A 13,467-nucleotide genomic window follows, 5' to 3' on the forward strand; every position below is an offset into this window, starting at 1 on the left:
CCTACTTACATCCACATGATAAAAGAAATTAACAAAAATCAGACCATACAAATAACCTTATTTGATCAATCTATAAATCAGATATAAAGAGAGGGGGGTCTATCAAGGCAATGTGATCTCCCAAAATCTATTTACCAGCACTTTAGAATACATTCTGAAAAAAAAATAGACCCAAACAGAGGAATAAGCATAAATGGTGAAAAACTACAAATCCTTATGTTTGCCGATGATCTAGTACTGATATCCCACAACCAAAAGACCTAGAAGAAATGGGTGAAAAAATATACACAAACAGCAATAAGATAGGCTTAGAAATGAATCTAGAAAAAACAAAATGGATCAAAAACATCTACACAAGTGACAGTCACCTATGTATTGATGACATCCCTATAGAACAAGTTAACTCCTATAATTACTTAGGACAAACAATAAAAATGAATAACGATTCATCTGAAGAACTAGCAAAAAGAAAGAAAGCTGCATGGCTATCATTCAACAGACTAAAAGAAACACTTTCTGATCCAAATCTTGACATCTCTGCGAAGGCAAAACTATTTAATAGTGACATACTTCCATCACTCACATATGGATCAGAAACATGGAACATGACAAGAAAAGAAGAAGAGACTCTCAGAATAACTCAGCGTGCAATAGAACGCAGGATTTGTAACATGTTAGAAACATGGAACTAAGAAAGAGATCAGGCATAAAAGATGTGGTAGCTGCAATATATGAAAGCAAGATGAGATGGGCAGGTCACATAGCCAGACTCAGGGATAACAGATGGACATATAGAATACTCAACTGGCAACCAAGAATAAAGAGAAAAGCAGGAAGACCACCTACAAGATGGGAAGATCCACTAGTGAAATCTATGGGTATAACATGGAAGAGAGAGGCTCGAGATCGTTGGAGGCATCTTTGAGATCTGCACTCATGGAGAAATCCTGAGTAAAACAGGTCTATCAAGGTAATATGACTGCTTAAAAAATTTTATTAAATTATTACATGCATCCACAAATAAAAAAAAAAAGGCAGTGATTTGCTATTACTATAGGATGGTGGCTTGGAACTTAATGTCATTTGAATAGGGTATGCCTGTATGTAAAAAAAAAAAACATTATTTTCATACTGGATTTCTCATTTTCAATTTATTATTTTTCTTTCTTGTAAAAGACATGGAAATCAGTGATTTTGGCATCAATAATTATTATAATGAGAGCTCTTAATTGTAACATGAAAGAATAGTGTTTAGAAAATAATTATGAAATGTACATTGTATTCACACAATTGCTTTTTTTTTTTGTCCCTTAAGCCTCTCTGCCACATCCTTAGAAGTGGGAGGGAGAATAGTCTCTGTCTTTTTATTTACATTTAGCTTCATTGATAATATCAGTAAATGCTTTTTTCTTTTTTTTTTTTTGTCATCTTAAACACTCACCATTTCATATTGCAAGCTTGGACTGTTCATAGGAAAAAGAATCTTATCTAGTCTTGGATGCCATGGTTGCATTTTATTAATTATTTTGACTAGTTATGCTCCAGTTACTCCTGTTTTGGATTGTCTTTTCATATACTCCTATTCCACTAGTACAGTAATCTATCATTTATCTGACCTACAAAACAATGACCCTTCAGTTAACCCACCTTTGAATGTCAACTGACTTCTGGTAAAACACCCTGTAATTGTATTCGTGCACTTCACTTCAATTATCAGAACTTTCCCTTCTGATAATTCAATGGTTGGATAAACAAGAGATGATTACTGTATTTATCCTGTAACTCAGAATTACCTTATATTTTTCTCATCTAATAAATCACTGCTGAATGGAATTTGCTGATTTTTATCAAGACCTTGCTTTTATCACTGTCATCCATCTATAGACAATTGGCATGAACAGATTTAGAAAAAGTCAGATAGATGCTTGATAACTCTAAGGTTGGGCATGTATATCATTACCTGCTTGGTCTGTGCAATTGAAGAAGGAAAGCCAGTTAGTGTTATAAATATTAAAATCTCTAAGGAATATAAATTCACTATTAGGAAAGTCAGATGGAGAAAATCATCATTCAAGAAGAGAAGAGGAGAGTTTATAATGGGCATTAGTAGAGTAGTATAGACAGCAGATGAATTTGACTGAGGGAGCGGGGAGATTTTTAGCCAAGGAAGATCAAAGGTCAAGTGATTATAGGCACAGATGTCACCCTTGGATTGAAAGGAGTCAAAGAGTGTATAATTGAGAGAACTGAGATGGGAGTAGTGCTTAAGGATATTAAAATTTGAGTTTTGGAAAAGTATGTAGGGTTTTGCAGAATGGAGTGGACACTGTTGAGATTGGAACAGAGACCATGTATATTTGTGAAATGGAATTGGATGGCATTTGTTGTTGAATTCATGAACCCTATACATATGTTATGCAGCACTTGTGTTGTGGTTTTGATCATGGCTATCGGTAGCACTTGCAATAGACAGCTTATTTTAATATAAATCAGGACTCCATAATAGGGTCTTTAAGCTTTTATCTTCATATTCAGCTTCAAAGTTCACACAGACAGACATTCATATTAAAACTACTAGGAGATGGATGAGTATCCTTCCAATGAATTCTCTGTTCAACATTGACCCTACTTTGTCAGTCTCCACTTGTAAGATTTATGATAATAGATGCACCATTGATACTCAGTAATATTTTCTCTCCAGAGCAACTTATTTGTCCAAAATACAACAGGTGACCTTCCTGTGGACCTTGGTAGATGCCAGAAAAAAGAAAGAGGAGAAAATTTATCCTTAGGTTTTGCAAAGCCAGAAATTTTGTTAATAGGAATAAATCCCTGCCTCTGTAGTTCAGTTGGTAAAAGCCATAGCTTGTTTACCGCAAAGAGTATAGATTTGAATTCTGCATAAATAGGTGTTAGTAAAAGCCTGCTCTGGACCTCAAAATTCTACCATCAGGTTCAGAATATCCATTAGGAACTCAACACTCTGTTGTGGTAATCCAGGGTGTGGGTCTGTAGTAATTAAAATTATGTTGGATTTGTTGAACCGTGAACCTTTTAATTGCATCACACCCATTTGACTAAAAGAAGTTCTTGTAAAGTTCTGTACCAAGTAATGTTTTGACCTATGATTTTCTGAGAAAAACTTTGTACATATTGTCCAGTGAAAGTGGATTTAGGGTAATTCAAAGATATGGGAGATTTGTGGAGGATTACAATAATTTAATTGTATCATCGGTTTGGATGAGAGAAGCTCTTGTTGTAAAGCTGCAGAAATGGGCTTTGTTAGGTAAGTTTTAATTATTCTGGTCTTCTGAGAGGAATGATGAGCCAAATCATGTTGAATATATCTGCTAGTGAAAGTGAGTTTACAGTAAGCACCCCTGGGTAAAGTGCCAAAGAAGATGCAGATAAGCAAGATGCCCATAAAGGATATATTACTGGCATTCGCCTTTCCATAGTGAATTTGATCAGTTAATGAAGATTGATTTGTTGTAAGAGGGTGTCTTTCAAAATGTTGCTAGATAGCAAAATTTTCCACATAATTGTGGACTATAAGGCACTTACATAAAGGGAGCTTCACTTCAGTTTTAAAACATATTTTCTCCAACTATGAATTGCTTAAAGCATTGTTTCTGAAGGTCTTGATGAATGCATTTTGTACAAATATTCACAGTGCATAAATAGCAACAGAAGCCATAGCACTGTTCCAGAGTTTTACCTGGCCTTAAAAAAGGGACTACAGAGCTTGCTTTAAATGCTAATCCGGCTGTGCAAAATTTTAATTTGAAAATACAGTTATATATAATAATCAGCTAATGCCTTTTATTCCCTTATAGGGAGTAGGCGAAGCCTTTTAACCCTATGCTTTTGGAGATTGAGTGGGCAGTTCAGTCTCCACTGGTAGCCAATCAGAGATAGCTGGCCTATCACTAATTATAGGCTGCAAACAAGTGCTGCCATCTCTTGGTACCTAACCTTAACAGGATGTGTTACTGTCTGAAATAATGTGGGTTTTACAGTCGATTTTCTTATGTTTACGATTTTGTTATTGTAATATACAATATTAGTTCACAGTATTAGTAAGATCAAGGTTTCTCTAAGGAGAGATCTGTTTTTGAATTAGTAAAAATTTATAAAGTTAAAATATATTATGAAAGTTATAATTGGTTAATGTTTCTTTTAGAAATTTATACGTGAAGGATGCTTACAGAAGTTGTCTAGAAAAGGTTATCAACAACGAATGTTTTTCCTTGTAAGTAACAACATCTCTTTTTTACAAATTCCTCTTTTAAAAGGAAGGAAAACAAATTTCCATTATTATTATTTTACTCTAAGTAGTCAAACACTGCTACCCATTGAAACTGAACATTTCAAAAGTGATCAAGAGCAAATGAAATTGCAAATTTGCAGAATGAGTTGCATTACTTTTGCTTTACTTAAAAGATACAAATGCTCCCCAAGATGCAAACACTTCCCACATATTAATCTTTTTCTTGCTTTTTGTTTTACGATTTCACTTAACTAATGGCTAATTAACTGCAGGTGCTTCTTAACTTTATTAAGTGAACCTATGATAATAAGTTGAAAGTTTATTTTTCACTTGGTTAGAATATAATAAATTTAGCTTAATCCTTTATCCAAGTGTGAGCAAACAAAGTTTGCACCTGAAAATATCTTCAGGACTGGGGTGAGGTGGTACAACACCAGGGCAACTCCTTGCAAAGGTGGTTTTCAAGGAGTCGCCCTGGTGTTGTACCACCTCACCCCAGTCCTGAAGATATTTTCAGGTGCAAACTTTGTTTTTGCTCACACTTGGATAAAGGATTAAGCTAAATTTATTATATTCTAACCAAGTGAAAAATAAACTTTCAACATCTTTCTCTAAATCCAGAGTAATTTATTAAAAAGGTGGCACACCATTTGGCAACTCCTATAGGTAGAGATGACCTGCTAATGCTTCTGGCTGGTATCTCCACTTGGGCCTAGCTCCCACTGAAGAGACCTCAATAAAGGTCGAAACTAGTCTGGGTAGTGGCCCTTCCCTTAATGCATAACATTAGACATATCCGCAGGGAGATGTGTTTTGCATTATGGGAAATACTGAGTTAGGAGTGTTGGTACCTTGCTCCACCTTTGCAAGGAGTCTTCTGGTGTTGTACCACCTCACCCTAGTCCTGAAGATACTTTCAGGTGCAAACTTTGTTTGCTCACACTTGGATAAAGGAGTAAGCTAAATTTATTATATGATAATAAGTGGTAATAAATTTATTGAAAAACAGCAACATATAATATTTCACACTGAAGATTTAGTGGTACTTTCAGTAAAAATATCTTTTATTGTTAATTTTCAATAAATTTATTTGTGTTGAAAATGTTTTATGCTCTGGTACTTCTGATGGATGAAGATATTGTGTTTCTGATCTCAGGTGAAAACAGTTGAAACAGCTATCATACAAGTTTAAACAGACCAATAATGAGACGTAACCATTCATGATAAGTACTGACAAAGGTTAATATATGGGTGCATGAATATGGTTTGCTTCTTTTATGTTGTTAATGAGATGATAAAGCTTATGTAGTGTCAAAGGTGTAACAATTTAATTCCCGGAATGCACCTGTAAAAAAAGCCTACATTCGGAACTATACACTAGTGGCTACTGTCACCTTCGAGGTAGTCCCCTTCTGCATTTATACACTGGTTTAGATGGTGTTCCCATTTTTGGAAACAGGCCTGGAACTCTTTTTTCAGAATACTCTTGAGTTCCTTATCACATTTGATTCTTTGGAGAAACTTGTGACATTAAGATTATAATTTATAGACACGTTTACACAAGAATATTATATTTTAATTTGCCAAATATTTCAGCCTGAAAATAACAGAGGAAAACTTTTTTTTTTTCAGAGTAATGATTAAATTAAAGATATTAATTCAAAAATTCATATAATAATCTTAATTTATAAATAACATTAGTGAAAACCCGCTTTCACTGGACGTTATATTCTCAAACAATCTGCTCATCATCCTTATCAAAAATCAGGAATCATAAAATGTTTAATCCGAAGAGCCAGAACTAATTGTTCAACTCCTCATGAATTACAGAAAGAACTTTCAACCATCAAACACCACATGAAATTAAATGGCTTCTCCGAAAAGAGTACACAACATCTGTTCGATTCTTACAAGCCAATCCAAAACAACACAGATTCAATATGTTGAGTTCTAATTCCTTATATTTCTGGGATTTCAGAACAAATTTCAAGAATTCTGAAGAAATATGATTTTAGCAGTCACTTATATACTTATTAACAAAATATCCACCTATTTCCCCTTCTAAAGATAAACGCTCAACTCTGTCTCTGCCTAGTGTGTATATATCACGTTCCTTGTAACTGCAATCTGTCCTACTTTGGACAAACAGGATGTTCTATAGAAAAAAATTCAGGAACATTAATCATACATTAACACAACAAATCCGATAAGTCTGGATTGGCTCAGCACGGAATAGAGACAAGCGACGACATCCTCTGGTCCAAGAGTCACCTCCTACACAGATGTTACTATAAATTTGAACATTTATTTAAAGAAAGTGCCGAGGCCTTACTTCAACGTCCTAACTTGAATCGAAATGACTGTATGTCTTTATCAAAAATATGGGGAAGTTTAATCAGGATAACACATTAATATATATATATATTTTTTTTTTTTTTTAATTAAGACTTTAATTCTTACATTAGTCTAATGTTATTTATAAATTAAGATTATTATATGAATTTTTGAATTAATATCTTTAATTTAATCATTACTCTGAAAAAAAAAGGTTTTCCTCTCTTTAATACTTAGCGATATAACATCACACAGCTCATTCTACTTTTGAATGATCAATTGTTGGTATTCCACCTTGTTAAAAAAACTGTTCCTATGTTGCCACTGAGATAGTCTGTTATTTTCAGACTGAAATATTTGGCAAATTAAAATATAATATTCTTGTGTAAACGTGTCTATATATTATAACTTTATCACATTATGCTGGATATCAGCGATGTCAGAAAATCTTCATCCTTTTAGTGCAGTCTATAATTTTGGAAACAGCCAGAAATCACAGAGAACTAAGTTGGATGAATAAGCAGGATGACCTAATTCGGTAATAGATTTTTTGACCAGAAACTCTCTCACGATGAGCGCATGGTCTTGATGGATGATCCACCTGTCAGACCATAATTCATCTTTTTCTTTGAACAGAATCTCATAATCTTTTCAGCACCCTCTAAATAGCATTGTTGGTTGACTGTTTGTCTGTGTTCGATGAATTCATAGTGGACTATCCCCTTGTGAAACCAAGAAACACGCCAGCATGGTCTTGAACTGCAAACATGAGATGCGGGCTTTTTTTCAGATGTGGCAAACTCGGGGTTTTCCACTGGATGCTCTGGCGTTTTGTTTCAGGATCATACTGGAAGCACCAGGTTTCATCACCTGTAATTACTCTCGGAAACATGTGCTTATTTGTAGAAAGATCAGTCACAACTTGAATCCCCCACTGCTTTTGTTCGTCCATCAAGATCCAAGGCAGAAATCTTTCGCATACCCAATTCTTCAGTTAAAATTACCTTGACTGTTTGTCGATTCATTTGCAATTCATCAGCCATTAATCACACACTTAATCATCTGTCAGACCATATCAAATCTTGCACTCTGTTCACATTTGCATCCATCATTTTTGTTTTTGGCTGCCTACTTCTGGGGTCGTCGTTCACATCTTCTCGCCCACCTTTAAATCTCTTATGCCACTCAAAGACACTTGACTTTTTCAGAGTATCCACACCATATGCCACTTTCAACAGCTCCAGCATTTCAGTAGCAGTTTTGTCGATTTTCACACAAAATTTGATGTTAACATGCTGCTCCAAATTTCAATCGCACATTTTTATGCCAAGGTTTATGCATTGATCTCTATTGTTTTGCAATAGCCAACTGGCAAATGGCTCTTGGCTTGAGGTTTACGTGCACATTAGTTAAAACATGTACAAAGATGATTACTCGCATAACTCCAACCAAATCCATAGGGACGATACTACGCAGCTGTTCTGGGAATTAAATTGTCACACTTTGTATGTGTCTTTTTATGACTTTTAATAACTTTAGGTTGGGCTTTTAGGCATTTCTTCATTAATTATTTTTATAATTTCAAGTTCTTCCTTTATTTTATTTATTTATTCTTTTATTATGTGAAGCCAGTTCATGAAAGGTACTATGGGTTAAATAAACCAGAAAGATGCTCTACAGACCGAATGGGAAATTTTTCAAGCCACTTCAGTCCTTCAGTAATATGCATAATGGTAGTCTTTACCAGGAAGTAAAATTAACGTCCACTAAAAATAGGTTTTCCCTTTAAAATGCTATTTCAACAAACTTTGTGCATTGTTGATGTTGGATGGCTTTCCACAGTTAAAAGGTTAAAAATTATTCCATCTTAGTTAAGCTTTTAGATTTTACATTCAATGCATTTACTTTGTAAACTTAAAAACTGCTTTCTGTATCTTCCCATTGCTAACTAATCATTTGCTGTGCTGAGACTTTACAATCCTGCATTGCATTATTGCATCCATGTGTTACATATTCATTGAGGAGAAGTAAGTTTAATGAGACTATCAAAAAAATAAATAAAGAAAATTAATTATTATTGCTAACTCCCCAGAATCTGTTACTGTTGAAGATTGCTTTGCAATTCATTCAATTCCACTCTGACCATTAAATATTATTAATTACCATATTTTTCCATGTACTTTTTCCTAAACTTTCCAACTACTTTTGACCAAAAATTGGGGTCATCTTATACACAGGGGATAACCGGTTGAGAGACCTGCAGTTGCTGTGGGGAACTGCCAGTACCTTGTCTCTGTAAACAGTTTTCCGTCAATCACTAGCATTTGTTAACTCTGTCAATTGACGTCATTAACGACTGATTCTGAATAAACCAATCAGAACTCTGAAAGCATTCATTCATCTGCAACTCTTTGGCTGGGTAAATCAATGCATTAACAACATTTTGAGCACTAGCCCACAAAAATGTCCGAAAATAAAAAAATGATTGTCATATTCTTCAAAATTCAAGTTAAAAGTCATCAATTATGCAAAAGAACATGGAAACAAAGCTTCAGAGAGACAGTTTAGACCTCCTTCCACTGAGTGTATGATTAGACAGTGGAGAAAACAGGAAGAACAACTACTCAAGATGCCAAAAATGAAGAGGGCCTTAAGAGGAAAACCAGCAAAATGGCCAAACTTGGAACAGAGGCTTAAGACTTGGATTATGGAGCAGCGCCAGAGTGGGATATGTGTGTCAACCAAGCTTATTCAATATGAGGCAAAAAGGTTTGCAAGAGAAATGAACATTGTTGATTTCACAAGAAAGGCAAAATTGTGCTTCAACTTCATGAGGAGAGAAGGGTTGACCATGAAAACATGAACCAAGTTAGCCCAGAAAATGCATCCCTAAAAATGCATCTTAGTATGTATCTTAAAAATATTACCTAATTACTAAATATACTTTGAATATTTAAAAAAATATCAAATATGTTCTGTTTTATGTTTAAAATATTGATTTCTTAATTTTGGGTTCGAAAAAGTAGGGTTTGTCTTATACATGGAAAAATATGTTACTTGTGCTTAAATGAGTCTACTTTCCTTGATATAATCATCTGCCATTCAGATAACATCTATCTACCTGCATGCTAATTGGGAAATTTCATCTTTTAGCAACCTCTCTGGGTCCGCAAGGAACTAGTATATGACAAGTGAGACGTCCAGCTTGTGATGAAAAAAGCTACCTTGGAAAAATTTTTTTCCAAGGTAGCTTTTTTAGTGAAGTTTCATTTTAGTGAAGTGGTCAATCTCACAAAAACATTACATATATGCAAAAAATGCAACTCTGTACTTGATTTCAATCTCACACTCAAACTAGGGATTTTTATCTGCTTACCCAGGGACCAAATACTATAGATATCTACTATAGCAAACATGTATTGTATTGTGTACAGGATGAAAGTATCTCTCTCCTTCCTTCTGCCAGAATTAATTTTCAGAGATATGACATTAACTAAGGATAATTACAATGAAGAAAATGAAAAAAAGTAGCAAACTTTCATTTGGCTTTTAAGCAATTTTCTTATCTTTTTCCCCGTCCTTCTGAATGCTTTATCTGGACCAATATACTTTTGTATGATCTTTTATATGATAAAATGCTAAATGGCATTTCATATAGTATTCTAAGTTTTGAACACATAGAGGCATTTCCTATTATAACGCTATCTCACTTTGATTACAATTCTCTCTGATCTTATCATTTCATATTTAGTATAACTTTCATAAAAATAATAAATTTGTGAATATGAATGTATTCAAGTTCATAACAGGTTTGGGCAGTCTGTTATTAGCTCATACATTATGTTTACACAGCAGTATAAGCATACTCTAATTCACATTATGAATATACCTAAAAATGGCTGCTAAAGTTCTTTCTCTTTCTGTACTCAGTTTTGAGTGTCTTCAAATAAATTTCCTTTTTTTTTTTCTTTCACATATTTCAAGTTCGCTGAATAGATAATGGAAATTATTTGGAATTTGCATCAGGTAATATAGGATATAACTATTTTTTCCAAGAAGCAAAGCACTTTGAAATATATGCTTAAGTTTACTGCAAAAATCAAAAGCAGTATATGAAGCTAATTATGTAAATAAGCAATTATTTATTTAAATGCTTCTTTTGAGAACAGGGGAAAGGGGAGGGATGCTTTCAGCACTTTGGTTTTATTCTTTGTACAAATGCTATTAATTAAGCAAGAAAAAAATGCTGTACTACAAAACAGGAATATTTGAACTGTTTACAATTAATAGCTGAATCAGACTTTGGGGAATGTCAGAGTGATCATGTTTAGTCTTAGTTAATGCTTAGTAAGAATGGCACAAAATAAATGCAGTTGATAGTTTGTATGTTCTGTATACATTCAATAGCCATTGTATTTTTATTGCTAATTTTCTTGTTAAATTGTCACAGCAATTATTCAATTTAGTTAAAGATTCCTGAAGAGGAAAAAATCTGACTCTTGCTCCTTTCTTGATTGCATTAATTGTCAGTTTCCATGGATATCCTCCTTAGGAACTTATGAAAGGGTCATAAGATTGTAGGTCTGTTTCATGTCACTCCTCTTTCTCCTGTTTGCTAGTTCACAAATTCTCAATCTGCCCTCATAACCTACATTCTACCATCCTGATATCATCATTAACACTTTCCTTTGTGCCCCTCTCCACTGTATGTACATCACTTCAGAAACAAGGCGACTAGATCTGTGCACAATAGTTTCAGCATTACAGTTATCTTCTTGAGTTGTATGGCTCTAACTTTCAACTTCCAATCTACTAAACTCCAAGATCCCTAGCCTGGTCAGATTATTCTAATATAATCCTGCCAATTGGATATCTCATTACACCAAAGTTCATAAGTTTCCTAAGTAGGACATTGAACTTGAATTGACAGCCATTTTAAATGCTCACAATTCCAGCTTATTCAAAACATTCTTCATGCATTGCATGCCAGTAGCATTTGTAATTACCCTGTCTGTCTTTGCATCATCAGCAAATAGATATGTCTCCTGTTAAATCCTTCCCATCATCATCCTTTCAGGGATTTAGGCCAAATAGCCTGTTTTGTTTTCATTCCATCTTTTCCTTGGTTGTCACCGACTTCCATGTCCTTCATCTGGATGGTGTTGGAGTATATTTTTGGGTAGGCTTGAACTCTTCGGTACATTCAGTTTGCTTCTTTTGATATTAGTATATTTTTTCCTATTTTTAGTTCTCTTTGTATTTCTGTGCTTCTTTGTTTGTCGCAGAGAACATAGCCTGCTATCCTTTGTAGGAATTTCATTTCTTGAGTTTTCATTCTTTTTACTTTTGCATTTTATAGTTTTTATGGTCCATAATTCACTTCTGTACAATACAGTAGGTCTTTCCAAAACTTTATAAACTATTATTCTTGTATGCTTTTGAAGTTTGAAAATATTATTGATCCTCTCTGTTATCTTTAGGAAGTTTGAAATTTTGATATCAATGTCAGCTTCTTTGGTATATGATATAGCACATCTCAGGTATTGAAAGCAGTTAATTAGTTCTGAAATTTTATTTTTCATTATGATTTTACTTCTCACTGGAGATTTCCTTTAAAAGCATGATTTTTGTCTTGTTTCTTGATAATTGCATTCCAAATTTTTTAAAAAATATATTTAAGAAGTATATTGATCTCTGGGGTTAATCTTCACTTCTTGCTATGATTATTTGATTCTACAAACAAAAGGATATTAAGTATAGTTTCATGATCCACTTTAAATGCTGGTTTTATATTTTTTTCTTCTATTTCTTTACTCTATCACTGATTTACATTTTCATTGATTCTTTACATTAAATTAAAGATGCCAAGATATTATATTCTTGTTTAATCCTTCATCGAAGCATAAGCAAACAAATTATGCATGTGAAATATCTTTATGACTAGGCTGCTTATATATAGAGAGCTAATGATTTCACATTACTTGAATTAGTATTGCATAATGCAAAGCACACATCATTTTGGGTGTATAATACTATGCATTACAGCAGGGATCACTACCTAGACTAGTTTCAACCTTTATTGAGGTCTCTTCAGTGGGAAGCCAGATCCAAAAGAGATACTAAGGTTGAAGTAATGAAGAGGTCATATATCTCCTTTATACAAGTAGTGAAGTGATGTAACAACTTATTAAAATACTCTGTATGTGGGAGATATATAGAGTTTCCAGGCTAGAGGTATCTAAAAATGATGGCTTATAATGTGAGAACCACTCATTATATTTTCTCAAACTAAAGATCAATTTGTCACACTTTCAAGGTCACTAGTGCACATGCATAGTTGTGTATGTGCAAAAACAGCATAAGAATGGCTATTACATAATAAATTTAGTTTAATCCTTTATCCATGTATGAGCAAACAAAGTTTGCGCCTGAAAATATCTTCAGGACTGTAGCAAGGTGGTGTAACTGTTGGCAACTCGGAGCAAAGGTGGACCACGCTCTCATCACTCCTTGTCTCAGTATCTCTCACCATGCAAAGCACATGTCCTTGCAGACACGTATAATGCTATGCATTGAGGGAAGGACCACTACCCAGACTGGTTTCGACCTTTATTGAGGTCTCGTCAGTGGGAGGCAGACCTAGAGGTGGTGACACTAAGGCAAAAGCAAGAGAGAGGTCATATTTACCTATATGAGATGCCAACCGGTGTACCACTTTATTATTAAATTACTCTGGATTTAGAGAAAGATGTTGGAAGTTTATTTTTCACTTGGTTATACTATAATAAATTTAGTTTAATCCTTTATCCAAGTGTGTGTGGACTTATCCGAGTTCACCTTTGCTCCGAGTTGCCAACAGTTGC

General features: G+C 34.1%; 1 protein-coding gene across 2 annotated transcripts in view; it reads left to right on the top strand.

Annotated features, from left to right (window-relative positions):
* Positions 1–13,467, top strand: part of Cdep (Chondrocyte-derived ezrin-like domain containing protein) — a 741,059-nt gene that overhangs the window by 612,182 nt on the left and 115,410 nt on the right. For both annotated transcript variants that reach the window (XM_090413128.1, XM_090413137.1), the window contains exon 23: positions 4,184–4,252. In XM_090413128.1, coding sequence (XP_090269254.1) covers positions 4,184–4,252 — 69 coding nt within the window. The remainder of the gene's footprint in view (positions 1–4,183; positions 4,253–13,467) is intronic.

This window comes from Typopeltis vanoorti, chromosome 2, assembly GCF_054136105.1.
Source record: "Typopeltis vanoorti isolate ZY-2024b chromosome 2, IOZ_Tvanoo_1.0, whole genome shotgun sequence".
Taxonomy (NCBI): domain Eukaryota; kingdom Metazoa; phylum Arthropoda; class Arachnida; order Uropygi; family Thelyphonidae; genus Typopeltis; species Typopeltis vanoorti.